This window comes from Rhipicephalus microplus, chromosome 4 (genome assembly GCF_043290135.1).
Source record: "Rhipicephalus microplus isolate Deutch F79 chromosome 4, USDA_Rmic, whole genome shotgun sequence".
Taxonomy (NCBI): Eukaryota; Metazoa; Arthropoda; class Arachnida; order Ixodida; family Ixodidae; genus Rhipicephalus; species Rhipicephalus microplus.
Genome location: NC_134703.1, coordinates 101725488 through 101746221, shown reverse-complemented (window position 1 = coordinate 101746221; position 20734 = coordinate 101725488). Strand labels below are relative to the sequence as shown.

General features: G+C 46.9%; 1 protein-coding gene across 1 annotated transcript in view; it reads right to left on the bottom strand.

Moving 5' to 3' along the window:
• The window catches only part of LOC142814519 (uncharacterized), a 50795-nt gene extending 35236 nt beyond the window's left edge, over positions 1–15559 (bottom strand). The window contains exons 1-2 of the mRNA XM_075893363.1: positions 14698–15559; positions 1692–2076 (exon numbers count right to left, since the gene is read on the bottom strand). Of these exons, the coding sequence (XP_075749478.1) occupies positions 1692–2070 (379 nt within the window). The 5' untranslated portion in view covers positions 2071–2076; positions 14698–15559. The remainder of the gene's footprint in view (positions 1–1691; positions 2077–14697) is intronic.
• Between the last annotated feature and the right edge of the window lie 5175 nt (positions 15560–20734).

The following is a 20734-nucleotide window of genomic DNA, read 5'->3' as shown; positions in this document are numbered from 1 at the left end:
GCTTTGCAAGAACTCACTCCATTCCTATTTTTATCTCCTTTGAGATGGACCGTTTCTCGTCAACCATTCAGATAATTGTTATTGTTACTTCGTACAGAAAACATTACGACTCGGATTGCGTGTAATACAATCATTACAGTACCCTTAATGATGAGTTGATGCTGTGCCTGTTTACGCAACCACGCTGCTTGCATCTTGCATCCCCATTGCAGCAAACAAAAACCACCAACTTCTCACACTATTTGCTGAAGCGATGTGCTGTGTCTCACTTATTCCGGGATCTGACGCGCCTCGGTTCGTTTAGCGCCAATTAGGGTGGGCCCACCGAAAGAGAGGGTCCGGAAATCGTGGTTCGATTTCGGAAGCAGTGAAATGCGCACTGCCGATCTCGACATGTTTAGTTAAAGGGGCTTGACAAGTAATCACGATGCTACAAAATGGCTACAAAAAAAAAAAAAAAACTCCCAAGCATTTCCCCGAGGGTGAACATGGTTAAGTTCAAATACACGGGGTGATGCTATGAGGGGTACTTATTACTGACACCGATATCAGCGTCGCGTCCGTGGCTTATTCGGTAGAGCGTCGCGCTGCGGCCCGCCAAGTCCTCTTTCTTTTAAATATAGAGAGAAGACGGCGGACGCCGCCGACAGCGGTGGATGGTTTGGGGTCGCTTATAAAGTGTATTCACACTTAAAATGTGCGGAATATGCTCGGCTGCGTGACGCTCGTTTCGCTGCACATAGATTCAAATTGGCATTTGCACATTGTTTTTAAGCGTGGTATTTGCAACTCACAAATTTCTTTGGTGGTATCTTAGCTGGCACCGGTGGGCGTACAAAATCACTGCCTTCGTCAGTCGTGGTGGAGCAGTGGTTATGGAAATCGGCTGTCGAAACAAAGGTCGCGGCTTCGATCCCAGCCGCGGTGGTGACATTTCACTGGAGGTGATATGTTAGAGACTCTTGTACTGTGCGGTGTCAGTGTGCGATAAAGAAACACCAGATCATGAAAACTTTGTTTCGGTCCAGAGAAGATGCATAAGTCGAAATTTCCGGTACCCTCCGCTGTACGGCGTCTCTCATAATCATATCGTGATTCGGAGGCATTAAACCCTAGATACTAATAATATGAATGCTACCCTCGAGGTATACGTCCCTCATATAAGTGTTCGTACGCGCAAGTAGTTTTGGGAGCAACTACTACTTTCTCGAGCGTGGGCCTGTCGTAAATCAGCCGTTTCTGATATGGCAGTATGATCTTTTATTCAGGTGTCTTGTCATTTTACGTTGCCATATTCCATTATTGCCTGAATGTTATACGCATTGTAATGCATTATACGTATGCCATTTATGTCCATTAGCAACTAAAGTGTAGGACATGCTGAGCACCTAGGATATAGGTATAGTTCTCGGGATAGAAGAAGGAAAAAAGTCAAGAGGGAACATCGTGTAATACGAAATAAATAAATAAATAGATAACAAAATAAATAAATCAATAAACTAATAAATCAGGCATGGACACGTCAACCTTTAGCAACCTTGTTTGCCCGATTGGGAAAATGGGCTCCTGAGTTTATTTTTCTCGATGGGTTAATACTGCGATGGTTACATTTTACGCTATGCCGTTGTCTTCCAGCTACGGTCGGAAGTATGTTCATCAGCTGAGAGTACTGATATAAGAGAAGCGATCACCTCCGACTGGGTAGTTGACCTGCCGTCCCTGGACCTCCTGCGCAATCTCGTCCTGCAAGCCGTTCTCGAAGACGAGGCGGCGCAGCGCGCGTAACTCCTCGGGAGTGGGTATCCTCCTTCCCTGCATCGTGCCAGACACTGGATGGCGCTCGGTCCCCCGTCGCGCGCTGCTGCGACCCGGGAAGGATACGGCACGACGTGCTCGTTCTTGGCCGGGCGCCTCGAAGAGAAACTCCGGCACCGACATGTTGGTCGTCACTAGAGAGGAGAGTGAGGCGTTGCCGCCGCTGGACGAGAACAGGCACATGACGAGAGAAGAGGTGGACAGCAGGAACAGTGGCAGCAGCAGAGTGACCAGGAACGGCGGGACAAAGGTCATGGCACGCTGCATGAGAGACGGGAAGTATGTTGTTATCGTGTATAATGCAGTCCATCACATCGCTATCTATCTATCTATCTATCTATCTATCTATCTATCTATCTATCTATCTATCTATCTATCTATCTATCTATCTATCTATCTATCTATCTATCTATCTATCTATCTATCTATCTATCTATCTATCTATCTATCTGTGTAGCGTACTTTCGTTTCTACGGTCTTAAGGGTTCGCGTCGCATGATAATATTGTCACGGGGTCGTGACGTGGCCGAAGACAAGAGACTTCGGATGTGGTGACATGACAATATCGTGACATGACAATATCGGATGTGGTGACATGACGCGGGGTTCCCTAAACATCTGCGCATACCTGTTGTTGAACGGAGAAAGGAGGGGCGCATACAAGGGATTGAAATTATAATTATCATTACATAAAAGTACACGACTACAACCATCTTTAACTTGCATAGTAGCGCCTGACCGCCCCAGTGATATCGCTTGAAGATGGAATAAGGCCGATCTTTAATCGCCTTCTTCCCCGTGCCGTCACTACTTCCAGGAACATCTTTGGGAGTTTGTTATTGAACGTATTTCACGAGCTCGCGTCACCTGCTATAGGAAAAAGCACAGGACTACGGTATACATAAACTCCCCACGCAGCCTCATCAGGATGCATAAGGCGGTGACAACGCCTGAACGACCACCTTTGTGGCCGACCATGCCGGAAGCGTCGGCGCAACAAACGACTAAACATAAAGACAACAATCAGAATGATAGTCACAAACTGTTGGATGTGGGCTTACGTTGGTTCATCGTTCTCTTATTTCTTTTTCTTGTTTTTTCTAGTAAAAGAACTGTCGATGCGTGTCCGCCCTGTCGGTGGGTACAACGCTCCGGTGATCCCGGGATTGCCACTAACCCAGTTCGGCGACCCCGTGTCGAGAAGGCCTTGCACTTAAGAACTACGTGGCCGTCGCGGAGGAGGCATCTCCTGACCACGGAAGCGTGGTCAGTGGCCGTCTCCGACTGCCAGAGGTACACGCATGCGTGCACAGCGAGCGCGACACCCAACGCGTGCGCGCATCTTATAACCGTCTCTTGCGGTGCCGCGTACGTTGGTTGCTGGGCCGCACGACCATTGTGGCTGCTCGTTCCAAGTGACCAGCCACGTTCCAACAGACCACGCTGTCCGTTTCCGTCCTTCGTTCACGATCAAACCGGGAAAAACTAAACTCGAAAGACAGCGTGCCTTCCTGGTTTTATATGATCCGGCATTTCGCAATGCGTTGCGCAAAATGCAGTGGAATGAAATCTTGGGATAATCTGCACTGTAACTAAAACTCTGATGATTTGTATTATAGTAATTTGCCTGTCACATTCGAGATATTGTTATAAGGCACGTTGTATTGATATACTTTCTGTACAAACGGACTCTCTGAATATGCATCTGGGGGTCTATAGAGAATCAGACGTTCTTTCAGGGCGAAGCTGCTAAAAGCGTGGGTCTGTCCATCCCTTGTATGTATGTACGTGACCGCCTATAGTTCTACCTTTGCCAACTGCCCACTACTGTGTCGTTGCAAACATCCTACTGCGCCACATCACCGATCCACCACTTTACCGACCAAAAAGCAAATACTGTTGAGAAGTAGCCAATATGAAATGCAAGACGGTCGTGTACTTGTGTACAGGTGCGTTTTAAAGGAACCGTAAATTGTCCAACTATGTTCATCCCTTGTTTGAACGTGACCGCCTGGTGTTCCACCTTCGCAAACTGCCCACTACTTCGTCCTTGCAAACATACCTCTACGCCCCATCACCGATCCACCGCATCACCGACCATTATAAGCCATTATAAAGAAGGGGGAACGAAAGTGACGTATAGCTACCACTTACGAAGAATAAAATTTCTTTTATAAATATATACACTGTTGGTCGTGTCTTTGATGATGTAGTGGCAAATATTCGTGGATGGTTCACAGTTTAGCGATCCCTCCTACATTTCGCCCCACTCATCATCATTTACTAAGTGGATATGCTGGGATTTTTTTCCTTTAATTCAGCGTTCATGACCAGGCCTATGTAGAGAAGCTGAACGCGTTAGTAACGACCATCCTACATGAATTTGCTGGAAATCGACCCATTCACTTCAAAGAACCTCGTGACCTTGAAAAGATCATTGAGCATAATATTGTACTGCACTTGGGTACGCCAGCTCGCAATGGATGTACACTTGCATAGTCTGTTATGGGCGTCTCGGCGTTAGAAACCAGAAACATTTTCTCGGGTATTTTTCGCAACTGAAAGCCTGTTAAATAAAGGCAGGAGGGTCGTTAAAACTTTGGGAACGTGGAGCAGGCAGATTCAGAGACGAGTTATTTAGGTTGTAATGCAGTTCGAGCATAGCAACGCAATGTTTGTTCAGTAAAGCTAGTGGGGAACCGTATACACCACTATAAAGCATGTATATGGGCTTTCAGACTGAAATATGTTTCACTGGTTTGCCAAATATCGAAAGATATAGGCGTTACAGACGCTACATCTTTAACTAGGAGAGATGCGCCCGGCCGCGGTGGTCTAGTGGCTAAGGTACTCGGCTGCTGACCCGCAGGTCGCGGGATCGAATCCCGGCTGCGGCGGCTGCATTTCCGATGGAGGCGGAAATGTTGTAGGCCCGTGTGCTCAGATTTGGGTGCACCTTAAAGAGCCCCAGGTGGTCGAAATTTCCCGAGCACTCCACTACGGCGTCTCTCATAATCATATGGTGGCTTTGTGACGTTAAACCCCACATATCAATCAGTCGAGAAATGCCATGGTAGTGGGCTGAGCATTAAATATTACGACTCCAAGTAGTTTAGCATCTATTTAAATATAACTTTGAATGTAATTGCGTGAGTTCCACGATATTGAAGCCCGAAATGACAGAAATGCTTCCACCATGGCTGGGAGTTAAACACGTGGCCTGTTCGCCTCAGAGGATCAGTGGCTCTGCTGTTGATGTGAAGGTCGTGGGTTCGATCTCGGCCGTGGCGATGCCATTTTGGAGGAGGCGAAATGGTTGAGGTCCATGTCCTGTGCGATGTAAGTGCACCATTAAAGAACACCAGATGGTCGAGATTTCCGGAGCCCTCCACTGAGGCGCCTCTAATAATCATATCGTAATTTTCGGATGTAAAATACCAAATATTATTATAATAATAATTTCGTGACCTTGCGCTAGACGGTCGAAATATCGTGCTCGTCCAAAATCACGTGCGGTTTCTTTTTGCCGGACAAGACTGTTTCTGTGTCCGTTGTGGATTTTGCATGGTGCCTAATAGTTTTCTAATATTGTCTTCATCTTTCGAAAGAGACTAGAAATTTAGCAGCATTTGTAATACACTACATCATCCACAGTATTCTTCAGCGCTTTTGCTTCATGTCTTCCACGTCTACTCTGAATTATACAGTAGTGGTGTGGTGTCTTTATTAGACGAAAAAAAAAAAGAGGAGCTTGAGATATGAAAATTGTCCTCAAGGCAACATGTCAGCTTCGTTTAAGGAAGTCATCTGTTGGAATGTGGAGAGACTATAAGTGTGGCTGAGCCAGTTTGTTTGCATCGCGCGGCTGACTGGACGAAAGGACAGACCTGCAAACCACATTAGACGCTGTAATCCCCGACATCCATGCCGCCTCTCCTCACCGGTATATTTTTTTGCGTGATCTATTTCGCAACGAATGAACCACTACGAGGTCGAGATAAGTTCTCAGAAAAGTCGGAATCTACCGCTATTTTCTATTTAGGCGCACTTCCACTATTAGTCACGCTTACTTAAGCGTGAACAGACTGTGATGTCTTATTCTTTTGAGGCAGCCTTCGCACGGCGAGAATGAAGCAGTCAGCAGCGGGATTTCCCCAGGTGAAATAATACCCACGCGACTGGGGAAAACGCTTTAGTTACCTTAAAAAGAATTGTCTTTTTGCCTCTGAATATAATGCATACGTGTACCGAACGCTCGAAACCGCAGTATTAGGCTTGATAACATGGCGTAGGTTCATAGTATATTTAACACGGTTTCGGTCGACACTCTCACACGCATAAAGCGTTCATGCTGTGTGGTGAAAATTCATAGTGGGTACAGTCTTAACTTTATTATATTTATCCCAACTGTATTTGAGGGTATTCCTTCGGGCTGAATGGTTCTGTTACGACCATAATCCCTATTGAAGTCCTTCGGCGTTTGTGAACGGGACGAAAATATCTCGACGCATTCCAAGCAAGAATGTGCCGTCAAGACGGGTTGGTTTCCTGTCAGCAAAACGTGAACAAGGGGTCCAAGACCGGTTCGCGCAAAGAAAACGCACGAGCCAATAAGGCCAATGTGAGCTGGACTCTACGCAATGCTTTCGAGGCAGACGAGGAGGCAGCTGGGCCATTTTCGAGGTCACCGAGGATCTGGAAATATCGGAACCAGCGTGGTATTTGCAGTTTGGGCTGAAAGCTAAAACCAAATTGGCTGTGGCAGTAACTTGCGAGGAGAAGCAGAGCCCCGGATATTCGCAGCTAAGCCGCAGCTTCTAGCAAACAAAAAGGAATAGAATGTGGATTGAAGGAAATGGTAATGCACTGTCTGCTACAGCCCTTGCAGGAACCCGCCTCGATGACGAGGGAGTAGTTGACTACTCCTCCTTCCCCCTTTTCTTCATAGGATCGGCTGAATGGGGTGGCATATTTTGACGATACGCTGGTACACCACTACATTGTCCTACCCAAACGCAGTCAGGCAAGTTTGACACGTGTACTGGCAGCCGGAATTTCGAACCTCACCCAGCTGCCAGAGGAGTCTTAAAAACCAAAGTCATCTAGGATCATCGGACGTGCGCGAAATCTTGGTGACGTGTGCGAAACGTCGGTGCAGTGCGTTTGTGACCATATTTGGGCATCGTGTAGACTGTGCCCTCTCCGCATGCATTGTGTGGTGTCTTACCTCTCTTTCGTGGGTGGAGAGGTAAGAGCGCCCTATTGGCCGAAGCCGCGGGCAATGTGCCCAGGGTTGGCAATGAGGTGCTATATAAGCGGAAGACTTTTGTATATTTGAAGTTCTACAGTTCAACAGCTCTCATGTACTGTTCTTGACTACTTGATCACTTGATCACCTCTTTTCGAATTCTCAGTTACAAACCATGTAAATAAATTGTCGTTTTTACGAGCGCCTCATCTGACTTGTTCGACGAAGGGACCTGTGACGGGGGCCCGATACCAAACTGAGTCCCGCAGGGCCCGGAGTCGCAACAGTTCGTAGATTGAATAAGGCCGAAGCTTCCTTTTTTTCGCGCAAGTATAACTTTTCGAACATAGCCGTTGCACCGCACAGGGTCGCTATGTTTGAAACTTCTGATGGTAGCGTTCATATTGCTATATGACGTAAATGCAATAACCGTGCACAGCAGGGCCACTTTTTCAAGAGTTTTACACCCTCATTATGCAGCAATGCTTCAATGAGAAATCTGTTCACTTCCAGGTCTTATATACGCAACACAGAATGAAAGCAACTGAAACGACGCTTCATTTAAATCGTCTATAGAATTAGTTAATATTTTAGTCCAATGAGTATTTACTCTTGGCGTCAGCATCACCACTCATTTGACTGAAGACATAGGTACTTTACGCAAGTTAATTATTCAATGAACTCACATAATCATCCCTGGGCTATCCGCTAATCATGTACCTGGCACGCGAACCTGTTCCTGTGCAGTACTTGCTACCGTATACTTTTTTTCTGTATACTCAGGTGTATTCCTATGTTTCTTCAAATAAAATAATTTGTGTGCACCCAGGAACAGATGGGCACTGCTGGTTGTTTAGGGGGGGGAGGGGAGGGTGCTTCTAAACATTTTTAGCGCTGCGTTGTGATGGTAAGGACCTCAGTAGATAGGAAGGGGCCAGTCTAGAAAAGCGAGAGAGAGAGAAAGAGAGAGAGGGTGTGCGGTGTATAAGTGGTATGCTCGTCCCTGCTTGTACAGAGCATATCTCTCATTCCGAGTGATGCTAAAATTCTAGTTAAAACCACCCTGCCCTTCTCTTAACTTATTCTATCTCTCTCTGATTCCGAGATCTTCTCTCTCTCCCCGCTACCCCATTCGTTCCGTTTACTTGCAGATGAAGTGCCTGTTGAGGTGTCATCGAAAGGACAGACAATTACGGGCGGCACTTTTCTTTTCCTTTTATAACCAGTTAAAGTACGTGTACATATGCTATTATTGTAACACGACGCCTAGTTCCCCTTCCTATCATTTCCTTTTCTTTTTTACCTCTGTGCCTATTCTATGCCATCAAATGCGTTTTTGTTTCTCGCGCGTGACTGCACCGATCCTAAATTTCCATCTCGATTGTCGTATCTTTGTCATCCCTACTAATGGCGTTGTTTGGTCACTGAAATATGATCTCAGCTGTCCTGGCAGAGCCGCGTCTATAGCGCATCTCCATTAGCGGTCCGCTTGTGCTCATGCGGCCCCATCGCATCTGCATTTTGCCCAGCCTTCTGCGCTTGCAGTCCCAAAAGTGGCACACACACCCGGCACTGATCGGCCATGCATGACTGGAGACTCGGGTCGGCGCCGCCGGTGTCGCATCACTTTCACCGGAAGGAAGCTGTGCACGCTCGCTTGCTCTCACGCTGTTGTCAGAAACGCCGAGCACTTTCTGCCCGAGATACTCGCTACACGCCCGAAAGGAATTTCCGGCGTAAACTTGACGGAACGGTGCTAACAGCTCTTCTTAAAACCTGCTGTACCATATATAGTAGGCCTTTCGGTTATGACACGCCTTCATGCGTTCAGGAACATACAATGACTGTGACTTGGAATTTCCAAAGGCAGTTGTCACTCACTTGCAGTTTTTTTTTTTGCTGCCAGTGCTATCTTAACACATTAAACCATTCAACCGACGAATGAAGTACCTACTCACAGTACCTTACTTTTGAAACTTCGAAGTAAAAAACACGAAAGATTAGTACGTAGGATACTTCTTTTTTTTTACACGTACTTTTTTCGCGACCGTGTTCCTCTTTACACTCGTTGAAGTTGCTGTTCGCTGTTGTAATTCACCAATCTAAAACGCGGCTTTTGCGTTTATGTAACTCTTGTTTTTGTTTCGTCCTCAAAGAAAGATTCACAGTGGCAATTGGGACTATTTAAAGCTTGCTTTCTCTTGATGATCTGCCATGGCCACAAATGTGAAGAACGTACATACTTGCGGTAATATTGTGCATATTGCGATGGCTGTCATATCGAAAGAACGGCCCTTTGAAACAGCACACGTGTAATCGATAATGAATAGGATAAGATAATGAAATCACGAAGGCAACGGTGTAAACAGGGCAGGAATGGAGCTGAGAATTGCTGAAAAACCCTGCAGGAGTGGTCTGACTGAATGAAATATATGAGGCAGAACCCCCCCCCCCCACCCACTCCACTCAGTTATTTAGGGGGCAGCCGTTCCTCACTGGAATGTGCTAACAGTAATACTGTATTATGGCCGCCCCTGGCAAAATAGTGTACGTAATAAACTAACAGCTTATGAGATGGATGAGAGGTCAAGTTCTTTTTTTCCTTACTGCGAAGTGCGAGGTTCGAAATCATTGACTTGGTCTTCCTCCTCGTAAAAAAATAAGGTAAGAAGCCGAAGTTAGCGCTACCAAATACACCGAAATTTGAGCGTAGCAAATACGCATGCTAGAGATAAACGGAGTCATATTAAAACGGGCAAAGCTTCGAAGAAACAAAAGGCCGAGCCTCCACCATAAGAATAGACAGAAGAAACAGGTGTGTTCTGTCTCTTTCATTTAGCAGTGTTTCGACGTCAATGTCCGTGGTTCGGCGGTTCGGCGTCAATAACCCTTCGAAGCACCCGCATGATAACTTCAATGAACTCGTTGTGCCGTCAAGAAAGTTGTTTCGCTCTCTGTCTGTATTTCGTTCAAATAAACGCGCCAACAAGCCCAGCAACGAGTTCTGCTAGAGTATAAGATTGAACACTTTTCTCAATCTGCTACTTACCTACCCTGGGCATCTGCGTCCAATATCGAACTGATATCTGCCTCTATGGTTTCAGGTGTTGTAACTGAGCACAATAAACTTTAGATGCTAGTGCCAGAATGCCATAAACGCACCTTTGACAACGCGTGTTCACGGGCGTAAAAAGGCGCGTGTCTCATGTTCACGGGCATGTTTAGGCATTCAGATGAGTGTTTCGCGAAGAGATATGAATATAGCTGAATTGCATTCCCCGCGTACGAAACTACAACTCGCAAGTGGAGGATGATCGCGTGAATATTCGATGAGCCCGATGACGTTCTCAAGTGCTGGCAAGGTCATTTTAGGTCATTCTTTCAACAGGGGTTGAAATGCTTTTACGAATACAAAACATACGCAGCTGCTTCGAATTGCCCTTTAACGACGTGAGAGAATACTGGGAACTTCAATTGTTGAAGGTCTACGCGTAACTTTAGAAAAAAAAAATCGGTGGAGAAATGGTCTTACGATGGCTGTCGGTGTTTAAACCTACAACTGTTGGGACAGATACCGTATTATTAAGGTCCATGCACGGACTTTCGCAATGGTCTTTCAAGACGGCATGTACCTTTAGGTTATTCGAGCTATTCTTCTATGCAGAGTGCATTGGCTTAATAATACAGGTTTACGCAATTACGAGGCAGTGCCTATGATCATCCATGAGTTGATTTTGATCACTTTAAGACGTCAATGTCGAAGATGGCGAACACACGTAATATTATAGAGTGTAAGCACGTGCGCTCAGCACGCAGGTTCCCGTCAAAAGAATTAGTGAGCAACCTACCACGTGAGCGGATTGGGAGAACTTGCGGAACAGTATTACCGAAATGCTTACAATGGGATGAAGCGCTGATGTTCACGTGGTTTTCTTTGTTTAATTAATTGTTTTTTTTCCTTTAAACAATGTCACTTACTCGTGGTACTGGTATTGTCTCCAATTAAATTCGAATGTGGGTGGTTTCTATGATACACGGACCTCGCTCGTTATATTTGGGAATTTTGTGTTTGCATCTTAATGTCTCTACGTAGGCCGTAGAAAAAGAGAATTCGACGGCATCAGCAGAACTGTTATGTCAAAATTATGTTCGTAACGTGAGCGTCATTCTTTTCGCACTGTTATGACTTATAACTATGGCTTATGCTTACTCTACGTAACCCTCGCTAGAGCCTTCATAAAATATGCCTTCATAAAAATATGTTATAAAAATTTCGAGCCGGACTCACAGGAACGAATAAATTTTTTGAAATGATCAGTGAGAGCATCGGTTTCACAAGCACTATCATAATTTTTGTAAGTTCAGAATCAACAGCGAATAATAACGCGTCGTTCACACAAAGAACACGATAGGCCTGAAATGTTTGAATATTATATATGGCTGCAAGGTCACCCTGAAGGTTTAACATGGTTACGTCATCAACACCGTTTACAAGACTGCTTTTCAGAAATTTGCATCATTTACGTTATGTCACAAGCCTGAAATATTTTGCCAGAATATGATTTTACGCAAAGTGCCGGTATGGCTGTTGTATAAAGTTGTTGCTTATACACAGACCACGGATAACATATCGCGTACAGGCTTACTATCTTATTTCTTATAGACGTCGTTTCAGAATTATGATACCCGCCGTATTTTTCTTACAAAAAAAAACTTTGGTTGAGACATCTTCATATACCCTTGTATACTGCATCTGAACTGCTTATCTCTATATTTCCCATGCCAACACACGTTCCTAATTCCAAGCCCCACCGACGATGTTTTATGTCATGAAGCAGCGCCGATATCCATGCACCTTACGGTACAATTTCTCAAAACAGCTCCTTTTCAATCTTTCCATAGGTCATGTCACTCCACGGTGAACCTGTAGTCCTACTGGAGCGTGGAATCTTGGGCAAGTTGGTAGGACATATCTGAATATACGAACAGCGTAACATAGAAGTAGTTATAGCGTAACTACAGAAGCAATAAACAAGGATAAAAAAGAGCGCTGACTTTCAAAGGTGATTTATTAGTGGAGTGGTGAACATATATAGGTGAAAAAAGAGAATGAACATGCGTATAACGGTGCAGTTAACAACCACTGCGATACAATGTCAACAAAACTCTTGCCACTTGATGATTGAGCTGCAAACGAATACACAGCTTAAAAATGATCGACATACGCAATCTCTTTTTGCAATGGCGCAACTGATGGGGAACTTATACACGTAGCGTCAAAATTACTAGGTTTTAATTATCTCTCACTTGACCAGCGAGTGAGGCTTGCCTATCACCTCGCAACGCTCAAAGAGGGGCACGCAACCACAGTCGCAGCAGTTAATTCCAAGGTGTCCTTGAATCGCATTGTGCACATCATTATTATGCTCCCATAAACGGTCGCCCCGCCGCGGTGGTCTAGTGTCAAAGGTTGCTGACCAGCAGGTTGCGGGATCGAATTCCGGCTGCGGCGGCTGCATTTCCGATGGAGGCGGAAATGTTGTAGGCCCGTGTGCTCAGATTTGGGTGCACGTTAAAGAACCCCAGGTGGTCAAAATTTCCGGAGCCATCGACGCCGACGTTTCTCAGAATCATATGGTGGTTTTGGGACGTTAAACCCGACATATATCTCTCAATCTCTTAAACGGTCATTCAAGCACCTTCCCATTCGACCTGAGTATATCCTACCACAGGATAGCGGAAGAAGATACAGGACACCGATAGCACAAGGAACAAAGCGTGTTTGTGTTTCACAGAGCATCTTACCCCATTTTCAGCTGGATTATTCACCAACTTGCAAAGCTTTGATAGCTTTTTCCGTGGCGGAAAATACTACAGTGATACCAGCGCGTTTCCCGATTTTTTTTTCAGCCTGTGCAAAACGTTTTGCTGATAAAGGACTGCAACGCAGTTCTAAGAAGTGACGCATTTTGAGGCTGAGATTGCCCTCCTTGATTTTTTATTTGTTTCAAAATCTTTTCTGCAATAGCAGAAATGAGGGTTTTCGATAAACCATGCAGCGTTTAAGAAGTGCTAGACCTGTGCTTTGAAACTGCGGTGCACCGAGTGCGTGCATGACCTCCTAAGTGCAGTATAGCAATTTTGAATTTGCTCAGTTTTTGAATTTTGAATTCGCCCAGTTTTGAATTAGCTGAGTGGAAAAGTAAAATGTGTTTACCACTTCTCTGTGAGAACAGCCAGCACAAGTTATTGCTCCGAAGACACAGTTACTTATTAGGTCTAAGAATCTAGCCGAATTACCAGACGGTAGCTCATGAGTAAGTTTCAAAGGATGCAAACGATCCTCAAACCATCCTATAGGAGACTAGGGACAAAAACTGCAAAATCGGCATCTGAACAATCAACAAATGCTATGAAATCATAGACAAACTCACCGACCTTCACAACGAGAGACGAGTCGATATCTTTTTGAATGTGGCGGTTCCTATGCCTGAGAAATATCTCGCTAAAGACTGAGGCCAAACAAGAACCTATGCAAACTTTTTTTTAATGTGAAACCACGTTCTGTAACACAGTACGTGGTTTGTTCTTCGTGCTACTGGTGTCCTGTATCTTCTTCCGCTATTCTGCGGTAAGATATACATAGGGTGAACGGGAAGGGCTTGAGAGAATAATAATAATGTGCACAATGTGGTGCAAAGACAACTCGGTTCCCACTGGCGTGACTACGTACCCCTCTTTAAGCATTACGAGGCAATAGCCAAGCGCCACTCGCAGGCCAAGCGTGCGATAATTAAGTTTAACGGTACATGTATAGGTTACCCATCAGTTCCGCTATTGAAAAAAGAGATTGCGTATGTGGATCATTTTATTTTTAAGCGGTGTAATTGTTACCAGCTCAATTATCAAGCGACAATAGTTTTGTTGACTTGGTATCGCCCTGGTTGTTAACTGCACCTTTCTACGCATGCTCACTCTCTTTTTTCACCTATATGTCTGTACCACTCCGCTATTAAATCATTGTTGAAAGTCAGCGCTCCTTGCTATCTTTGTTTATTGCTCCAGTAGTTACGCTGTAACTGCTAGATTGCGCTGTTCATATATTCAGTGATGTTCCGCTGGAGCTCATTTGCTACGACCGTGAGGTAGCCTTGCACACTGGAATCCGGAAATTGCGGTTCTGACTGGTTCAATAATAAATATTTATCTATTTCTTGGCATGCGGGGCATGCATGTATGCAAGTGAACCGATGGTAATAGGATAAAGCGGGTCGTTTATTCGGTAAACAAAGCGCCGCAGAAATCTTTTTTTGTCCTTTATAGTATTGCTAAATTGTTGACGGAATGTATGCCAATGACCTGACATAAAAATACGGCTGGAACGGCCATAGGCGGGTAGAAGGAGTTCGATTACAGGGCGGTACGTAGAAATTTACATCATGTTGTTCCGCGCTACATACTACAGGCAGTCGCCTGTTTGCTTATCCTCTCGCGATGAATTCGTGCGTGTCATTTTTTTTTCGAGCACCAAGGCGTGCACGCAAAACAATGGCCACGTCAGAAGGCCGCGAAAACCCGCGGGCACGCAAGGGTTAAATCTCATGCATAACGAAGTGTACACTCCAGAAACGCACCTTCTTTTTGAGTCTGGACTGTCGAGATCCGGGATGACTAGATACGGAGACGCGCGTGCAAGGCGACGCTACGAGCTTGCGGCGGGTGCGATGGATCCTCCCGGCGAGCGGCGCCAGTTCAGGAGTCGACGATCCCGGTCGTCGGTCCTCGGGAGCCGCTTCACGTCGCTGGGGCGCAGTAGCGTCTCTGATCGCGCCGTGGTTGTCGCCCGCGATGACATCAAGCACTTCGCACACCGCAAAAAACGGCAATGTCACAACTGGCCACAAGGCCACCACACGGCGCTACGCGCCAGCGAACAGTTCACCCGCGTGAGTTAGCAGGCCACCGGAACACGACCTTCAGTCGAACATTCTCGTGAGCTGCTCATAGGTCTCATAGGGTCTTACAAAATGTGAAAAACGAGAAAGCTAACATGAAGGCCTACGTAACCTGAGGATGACGTGATAACTCCCCCGACTGATAGTTTATGAAAGGAGGAGAAAGGTGACCCTGGCCAGGCGTCGATGACGGATGCTTGTAGAAAGTGATGTCTCCTCCCTCTCTCTTGGCTCACGTGTTCGGTCTAATGACCGCGGTGAACGGCCGCTGACGCCTCGAGCTGTAGAACGGTAGTCCCGGGAAGGCCAGTTCTCACCCAGTCCTGTTCACCACACGCCGAGAGTAGGCACACGCGCGGGACGAGTGTCGGAGTACGTATTCGTTGTTGACCGGCCCGCGCGTACCACGTCAAACAGCGGGGCGAACGAAAAGCGGCATCACGAAATTTCCCCGCGCAGCCGAAAGTGGGCCAGCCTGCGCCGTCTGACCCATTTCGCCACTCGAAGCACAGCCCCTCTCGTTCGAAGCCCAACCGAGCACCCCTGGGCTGGCGCGCTCTCCGTTTCTCCTTCTCGTTGCCTTCGTAACTGTTCTTCACCAGAGGAAAGTAAAAAGTACTGCGAAAAAGAAGAGCAAAACATGCAACGGCACAGTAAAATGGGGCCTGCGGGAAAACCCCCCCTCTGCTTTTCGGCTGTGTTGCATCCGCGCCGTGCACGAATCTTGCTTTCAGCCGAGTGGTCTTGAAGTCGCTTTCCTTATCGTGGCGAGTAGGATGTGCCGTGACCACGGTGTAAGAAGTAGTAGCTTAGGTGATTGAACGGCGCGCGCTGGGCGAGGGCCACTGCGGCACGCTTAGAGTTCTCCTTTCTCCGCTCGTCAAGAGAGGGCGCTAGAAACTTGTGCCCGCTCACTCGCTTCGCGCTCTCAGACAGCACTAGCCGTTTGCAGCTTTGTTCACGGCACGTTGTTGCTGCTCGCCGGGTGTTGTCAAAGCATTGTTCATTTGTCTGCCAGGTAGCTCCCAACCTTCGAACTTTTTCATGAGCCTGCATAATGGGAAAGTGCTTCGTACCGTTTTGTAACACCGGTTACAAGTCTTGCAAAGAAAAGTTCTCGCTTTTCAAGCCGCCGAACGATGAAGCAAGACTGGAAGCATGGAGACGAGCCATTCCTCGTAAGGACCGCGTGCTCCAAAGAACGGATCGCGTTTGTGAGAAGCATTTCGCTTCCCGTTTTATCCTGAAGACGTGGTCTGCGGGAATTGACGGCCATGTGCTGATGTCTGGAACAAGAAGAGCGGGCCTTTCAAAAGACGCTGTGCCGTCAATTTTCGAAGGGGCGCCAAGCTACCTGTCCAGAAAGATTAAAAGCCCTCGAAAGCAAGTGAAACGGCTAGCGCTTCCTGTGGCTGCTTCGGTGAGTAGCTGTAACAACAATAGCAGCAACTTGCCAACGACAGCTAGCCACATAGAAGTCTCCCCAGCGGACAATATGGAAACGTCGTCTGACGACAGCTGTTGTGTGACTAAGACTGGTGAGAGTAACTCATGTGACTCAGTGTTCGAACGGCTTTTCAGTGCAGTATCTTGCGTTAGCCTGCCACAGCCATCATGGGCGGCGCATCTCATCAACTTAGCTGGAGTGAGGGACGTCGTGTTTATTGACGCTGCGGTTGCGCATAGGACAAGCGACGGATCGTCGGTGCTGTTTAACAGGAAGGCTCTGCATGTCAAAAGCAACATGGAAGTCCAAGTCTACATCTTAGACAAGTTGATCGACTCTGCTGCAATAGGGGTAAGTCCCTTCGCCACATCTGCCCTTGAAGTTGAATCCATGCTCAAAGTTGTTGACGGCATAGATGTGTGTAGGGGAGGGCCTAGTTTAAAGGACTTCCCTGATGTGTCCCCTGAATGTGCCTTTGTGGACTGTCAAAAAAGCTGGAGACACAACAAATGTCTCTTGGTGACACCTGGAGGTGCTATCTGTCGCCTGTGTTCGGGCCTCGTTGACACCCTTAGAATACATGCTGATCGCCGAGCTGCGCGAGCCAAGCAGGGAATACCTCTCAAGCGTTTCAGGTTATCGGTGGTGCCCACCCAACAACAGAAGCTTTCTGCTTTGCGGCATGCACGATCAGCTGTTCAGCGGTCACGAGCACGACTGGCCAAGCGCAACAAGCTGTTATTGGAGCAGTTGCAAGCAGCGATGAAAGAGCTAACAGATTTGCAGGAGCAAGATATCAAGGAGAAGCTAAAGGGATTTGATATACCGCCAGCACAGCTTCTTTTGATAGAAGAATGTGTATCAGTCGCAAGGTGCGCATCAAAAACAAGCAGGCGATACACAGACGATTGGATCTTGTTGTGCCTCTTGCTGCACATACGGAGCCCGGCCACCTACTCTTTCTTGAGAAACAACGATATACTGCCTTTGCCGTGCGTTACCACAGTGCGAAAGTACATAAGCATGGTTGGTCCGAAGTGCGGTTTCGACGACAACTTCTTCAAAGCCCTCAAGATAAAAGTTGCCGGAAAGACCGCATTCCAGCGGCGGGGAATCCTGATCTTGGACGAAATTCAAGTAAGAAAGGAAATGGCTGTCAACTCGCAGACAATGACGTACACTGGCCTTGTTGATCAAGGAGAGAAAAATAATCAGAGCAAGGAACTCGCAGATCATGGCCTCGTCTTTGCATTTGCTCCGTTTGGTGAAACCTACCTACAGCCAGTAGCCGTGTTTGCGTCAAAAGGACCAACTAAGGGGACGCTGCTTTCGCAACTCCTGATCCAGTGCATCGTGCACCTAGAAAAAGCCGGCTTGTTCGTAGACGGAGTAGTGTGTGATGGTGCATCCACCAATCGCGCGATGTGGAAGCAGCTCGGCATTACTGGTGCACTTGGCCACGTCCGTAATTCCTTTGAGCACCCAATGGACAGCTCTAGAAATGTTTATGTGCTGTCTGATACGCCTCACATTTTCAAGTGCATCAGAAACAGGCTACTGGACAAGAAGGTTCTTAAAAAAGACGGCAAACTGATAAAATGGTCGTGCTACGATGCCCTGTACGTTGCAGACAACGAGAACAAAGCAGAGCTAAAGGTGTGCCCTAAAATAACATTCAACCACATCAACCCTTCCAAAATGCTGAGGATGAGGGTGAAGCTTGCCACGCAGATATTTAGCAACTCCGTAGCCAAAGGTATTCTTTTCTATGCAAAGAGAGGCGCGTCTCGTCTGACCAATGTTGAGCCGACGGTCGAGTTCACACTTTTTTTAAATGACCTGTTTGACGCTTTAAACCGACGTTTTCCAGCAGAAGGCTTAAAACTAGAAGGCAGAGATTTTTGTGTTTTAGAATCTGCATCCGCGTGGCTGGACTCATGGGAGCAACAGGTCGTGAGCGGGGAAATTCATAAGGACCTTTTTCTGACGCAGTCGACTGCAGAAGGCCTACGCGTAACCCTGAAATCAGTGCGGGAGCTGTCAATTTACCTGCTGAAGGACTGTGACTTCAAGTATGTATTGACGGCGAAGATGAACCAAGACCCGCTGGAGCGCTTCTTTGGAATAATCAGGCAAGCTGGTGGGCAAAATGAGCACCCGACGTTTCCCACGTTCCTACAGCTGTACCGTATGCTCAGCTTATATTCTTTGGTAAAACCACCAAAGTTTGGGAATTGCACGCTGCCTGATAAAAGACAAGCAGCCGTTGTGACTTTGTCTGATATCAGGGAAATATATAAAGGTTCTGCCGCGCAACGCACAGGAAAGTTGGATGAACTAAAGCGAAAGCTTGACGGGCTCATCGACGAAGGAAGCTGGGAGTGCGATGATGTCTTCGATTTCGACGACCCTGACACAGACGCAACAGTAGTTGAGTGCATTGTCTACTACGTTACAGGTTTTGTGTCCAGAAAACTTCGCAATGGAACAACCTGTTCCATTTGCAAGAACGCTCTTCAAGGAAAACAAGGTCTCGCAAGCGTGCCCGAAGCTGATCTCGTGAACTGTAAAACCCGGGGCTGGCTCACGCATCCAAATATGCACCTCTTTGACTTTTTCAAGTACACCGAGGAACAGTTTGCCAAGTATGCAGGGGACAGGGATGCATACGACAAAACTACTGATGCCGTGTTGGAGAATTTCCACTTCACATTTCCTTGCGGTACGCACAAAGAAGAAATGCTTGCGAAGTTGCTACACTACTATATCTGCCTACGTATGCGTCAGTACTGTAGGCAATTGAAGAATAGACATGAAAAAAAGAGCCACGACTTGCGAAAAATGGCAAAGCTTGTGTGAGCACGACCGCTACACGGACTCAATGCGACTTTCTTTGCTTATATGCGTTTCATGAACTTCTTTTATCGGACATATTGTGTGTCCTCTTGTGTGATCGATTTCATGTCTGAAAATTCTAAAAGTCAGTAAATAAATGGTATATGTGTCCTGATGTGAAGTTATGCTACGTATTGTCACGTAGTGATGACGGCAGTCCGACGGTCAGGAAGAGAACCAAAACGCTTCTAAAAGAAAGTGTTCATTAGGCGGACTAGCGCCAACTAAGAACCGTACAACTCGGGGCCGGCGACAGCAACAAACGTGCACGGCGGTCGTCGAAGAACAGAGTGCTTGGTGCTTTAGGCCGTGCTCAATTTAAAAGCCGTAAAAAACTTTCGAGATAAGCGCCCGCAAGTAACGACAAGAATGTGGAACAATGTCGAAGACACTGTTCCAGTTTCTTGTAGTTACTTTTAGGACATCTCGTATCGCGCACAAAAGTGATAAAGTCTTGTGGCGGTAACTTTCAACGCGAACGATCCATGGCCTATCCCCCGAGGTGCGTTGCACCATAGGTCAGAGGAACACGTACAAAACAAACAGTACAAAGCTTTCGCGGCAATATAAGCGGAATAGCAAGGAGAGATGCCCCTGGCTTTTGAACCAGTGGCGCCAGGTACAGCTGATGAAAAAACAGCACATACGTCACTAAAAAAAAACAAAAAAAAAACGTTAAGTTGTGTAATCATGCGATTGCGACAAAGCGTGGTCGCACCAGAACCTGTTCCATGATGCCATAGCTTAATGTCGATTCCAACGTACTGCTCAGGCCTCGGTTTACGTTATTAAGAAAAATTAATCAGTTATATGCAGTCTCCAGCCAAAGTGAACCGCACATCGCCAATCGTTCCTGGGCAACCCATTGTGAACAATAAGTCAACGACTAGGCCTCATAATACGTAAAAACCGCTCGTAGGTCCTTGACAGCGCTTCGGTTGCCCTCGGCAGAGCGGTCCTACACCGCGAACGGGACGCAAGCGCACGGCATGCGGGAGGCAGAGCCAAAGGGCATTAGAGTGCCTCGATGCGCGCGAGCGCGCGGGCATCAAGGCACCCTAAAGGGCATTAGTTTCGCGCGCCATCTGTTGGCGCTATCTGGAAGCAGAACCTTACCGCGGCGCGCCCAGCGAGCGCGCTCGCTCACCTAAGCTACTTCTTACACCGTGGCCGTGACCCCCTCTTGGCGGAGGGACCAGGGGAAAAACGACCTGGGAAGCGTTTTGCTGACGCCCACAACATGCAAGGCTTCTACGGCGGCGATTATATGACACATAGGAAATTCTCGTTCACAGCCCCGTAAAGCCGATTATGGGCGGACATTGTTCGGCGCCACATGGATCGCGCACCTCACAACCAGGCGTGAGGCACTCG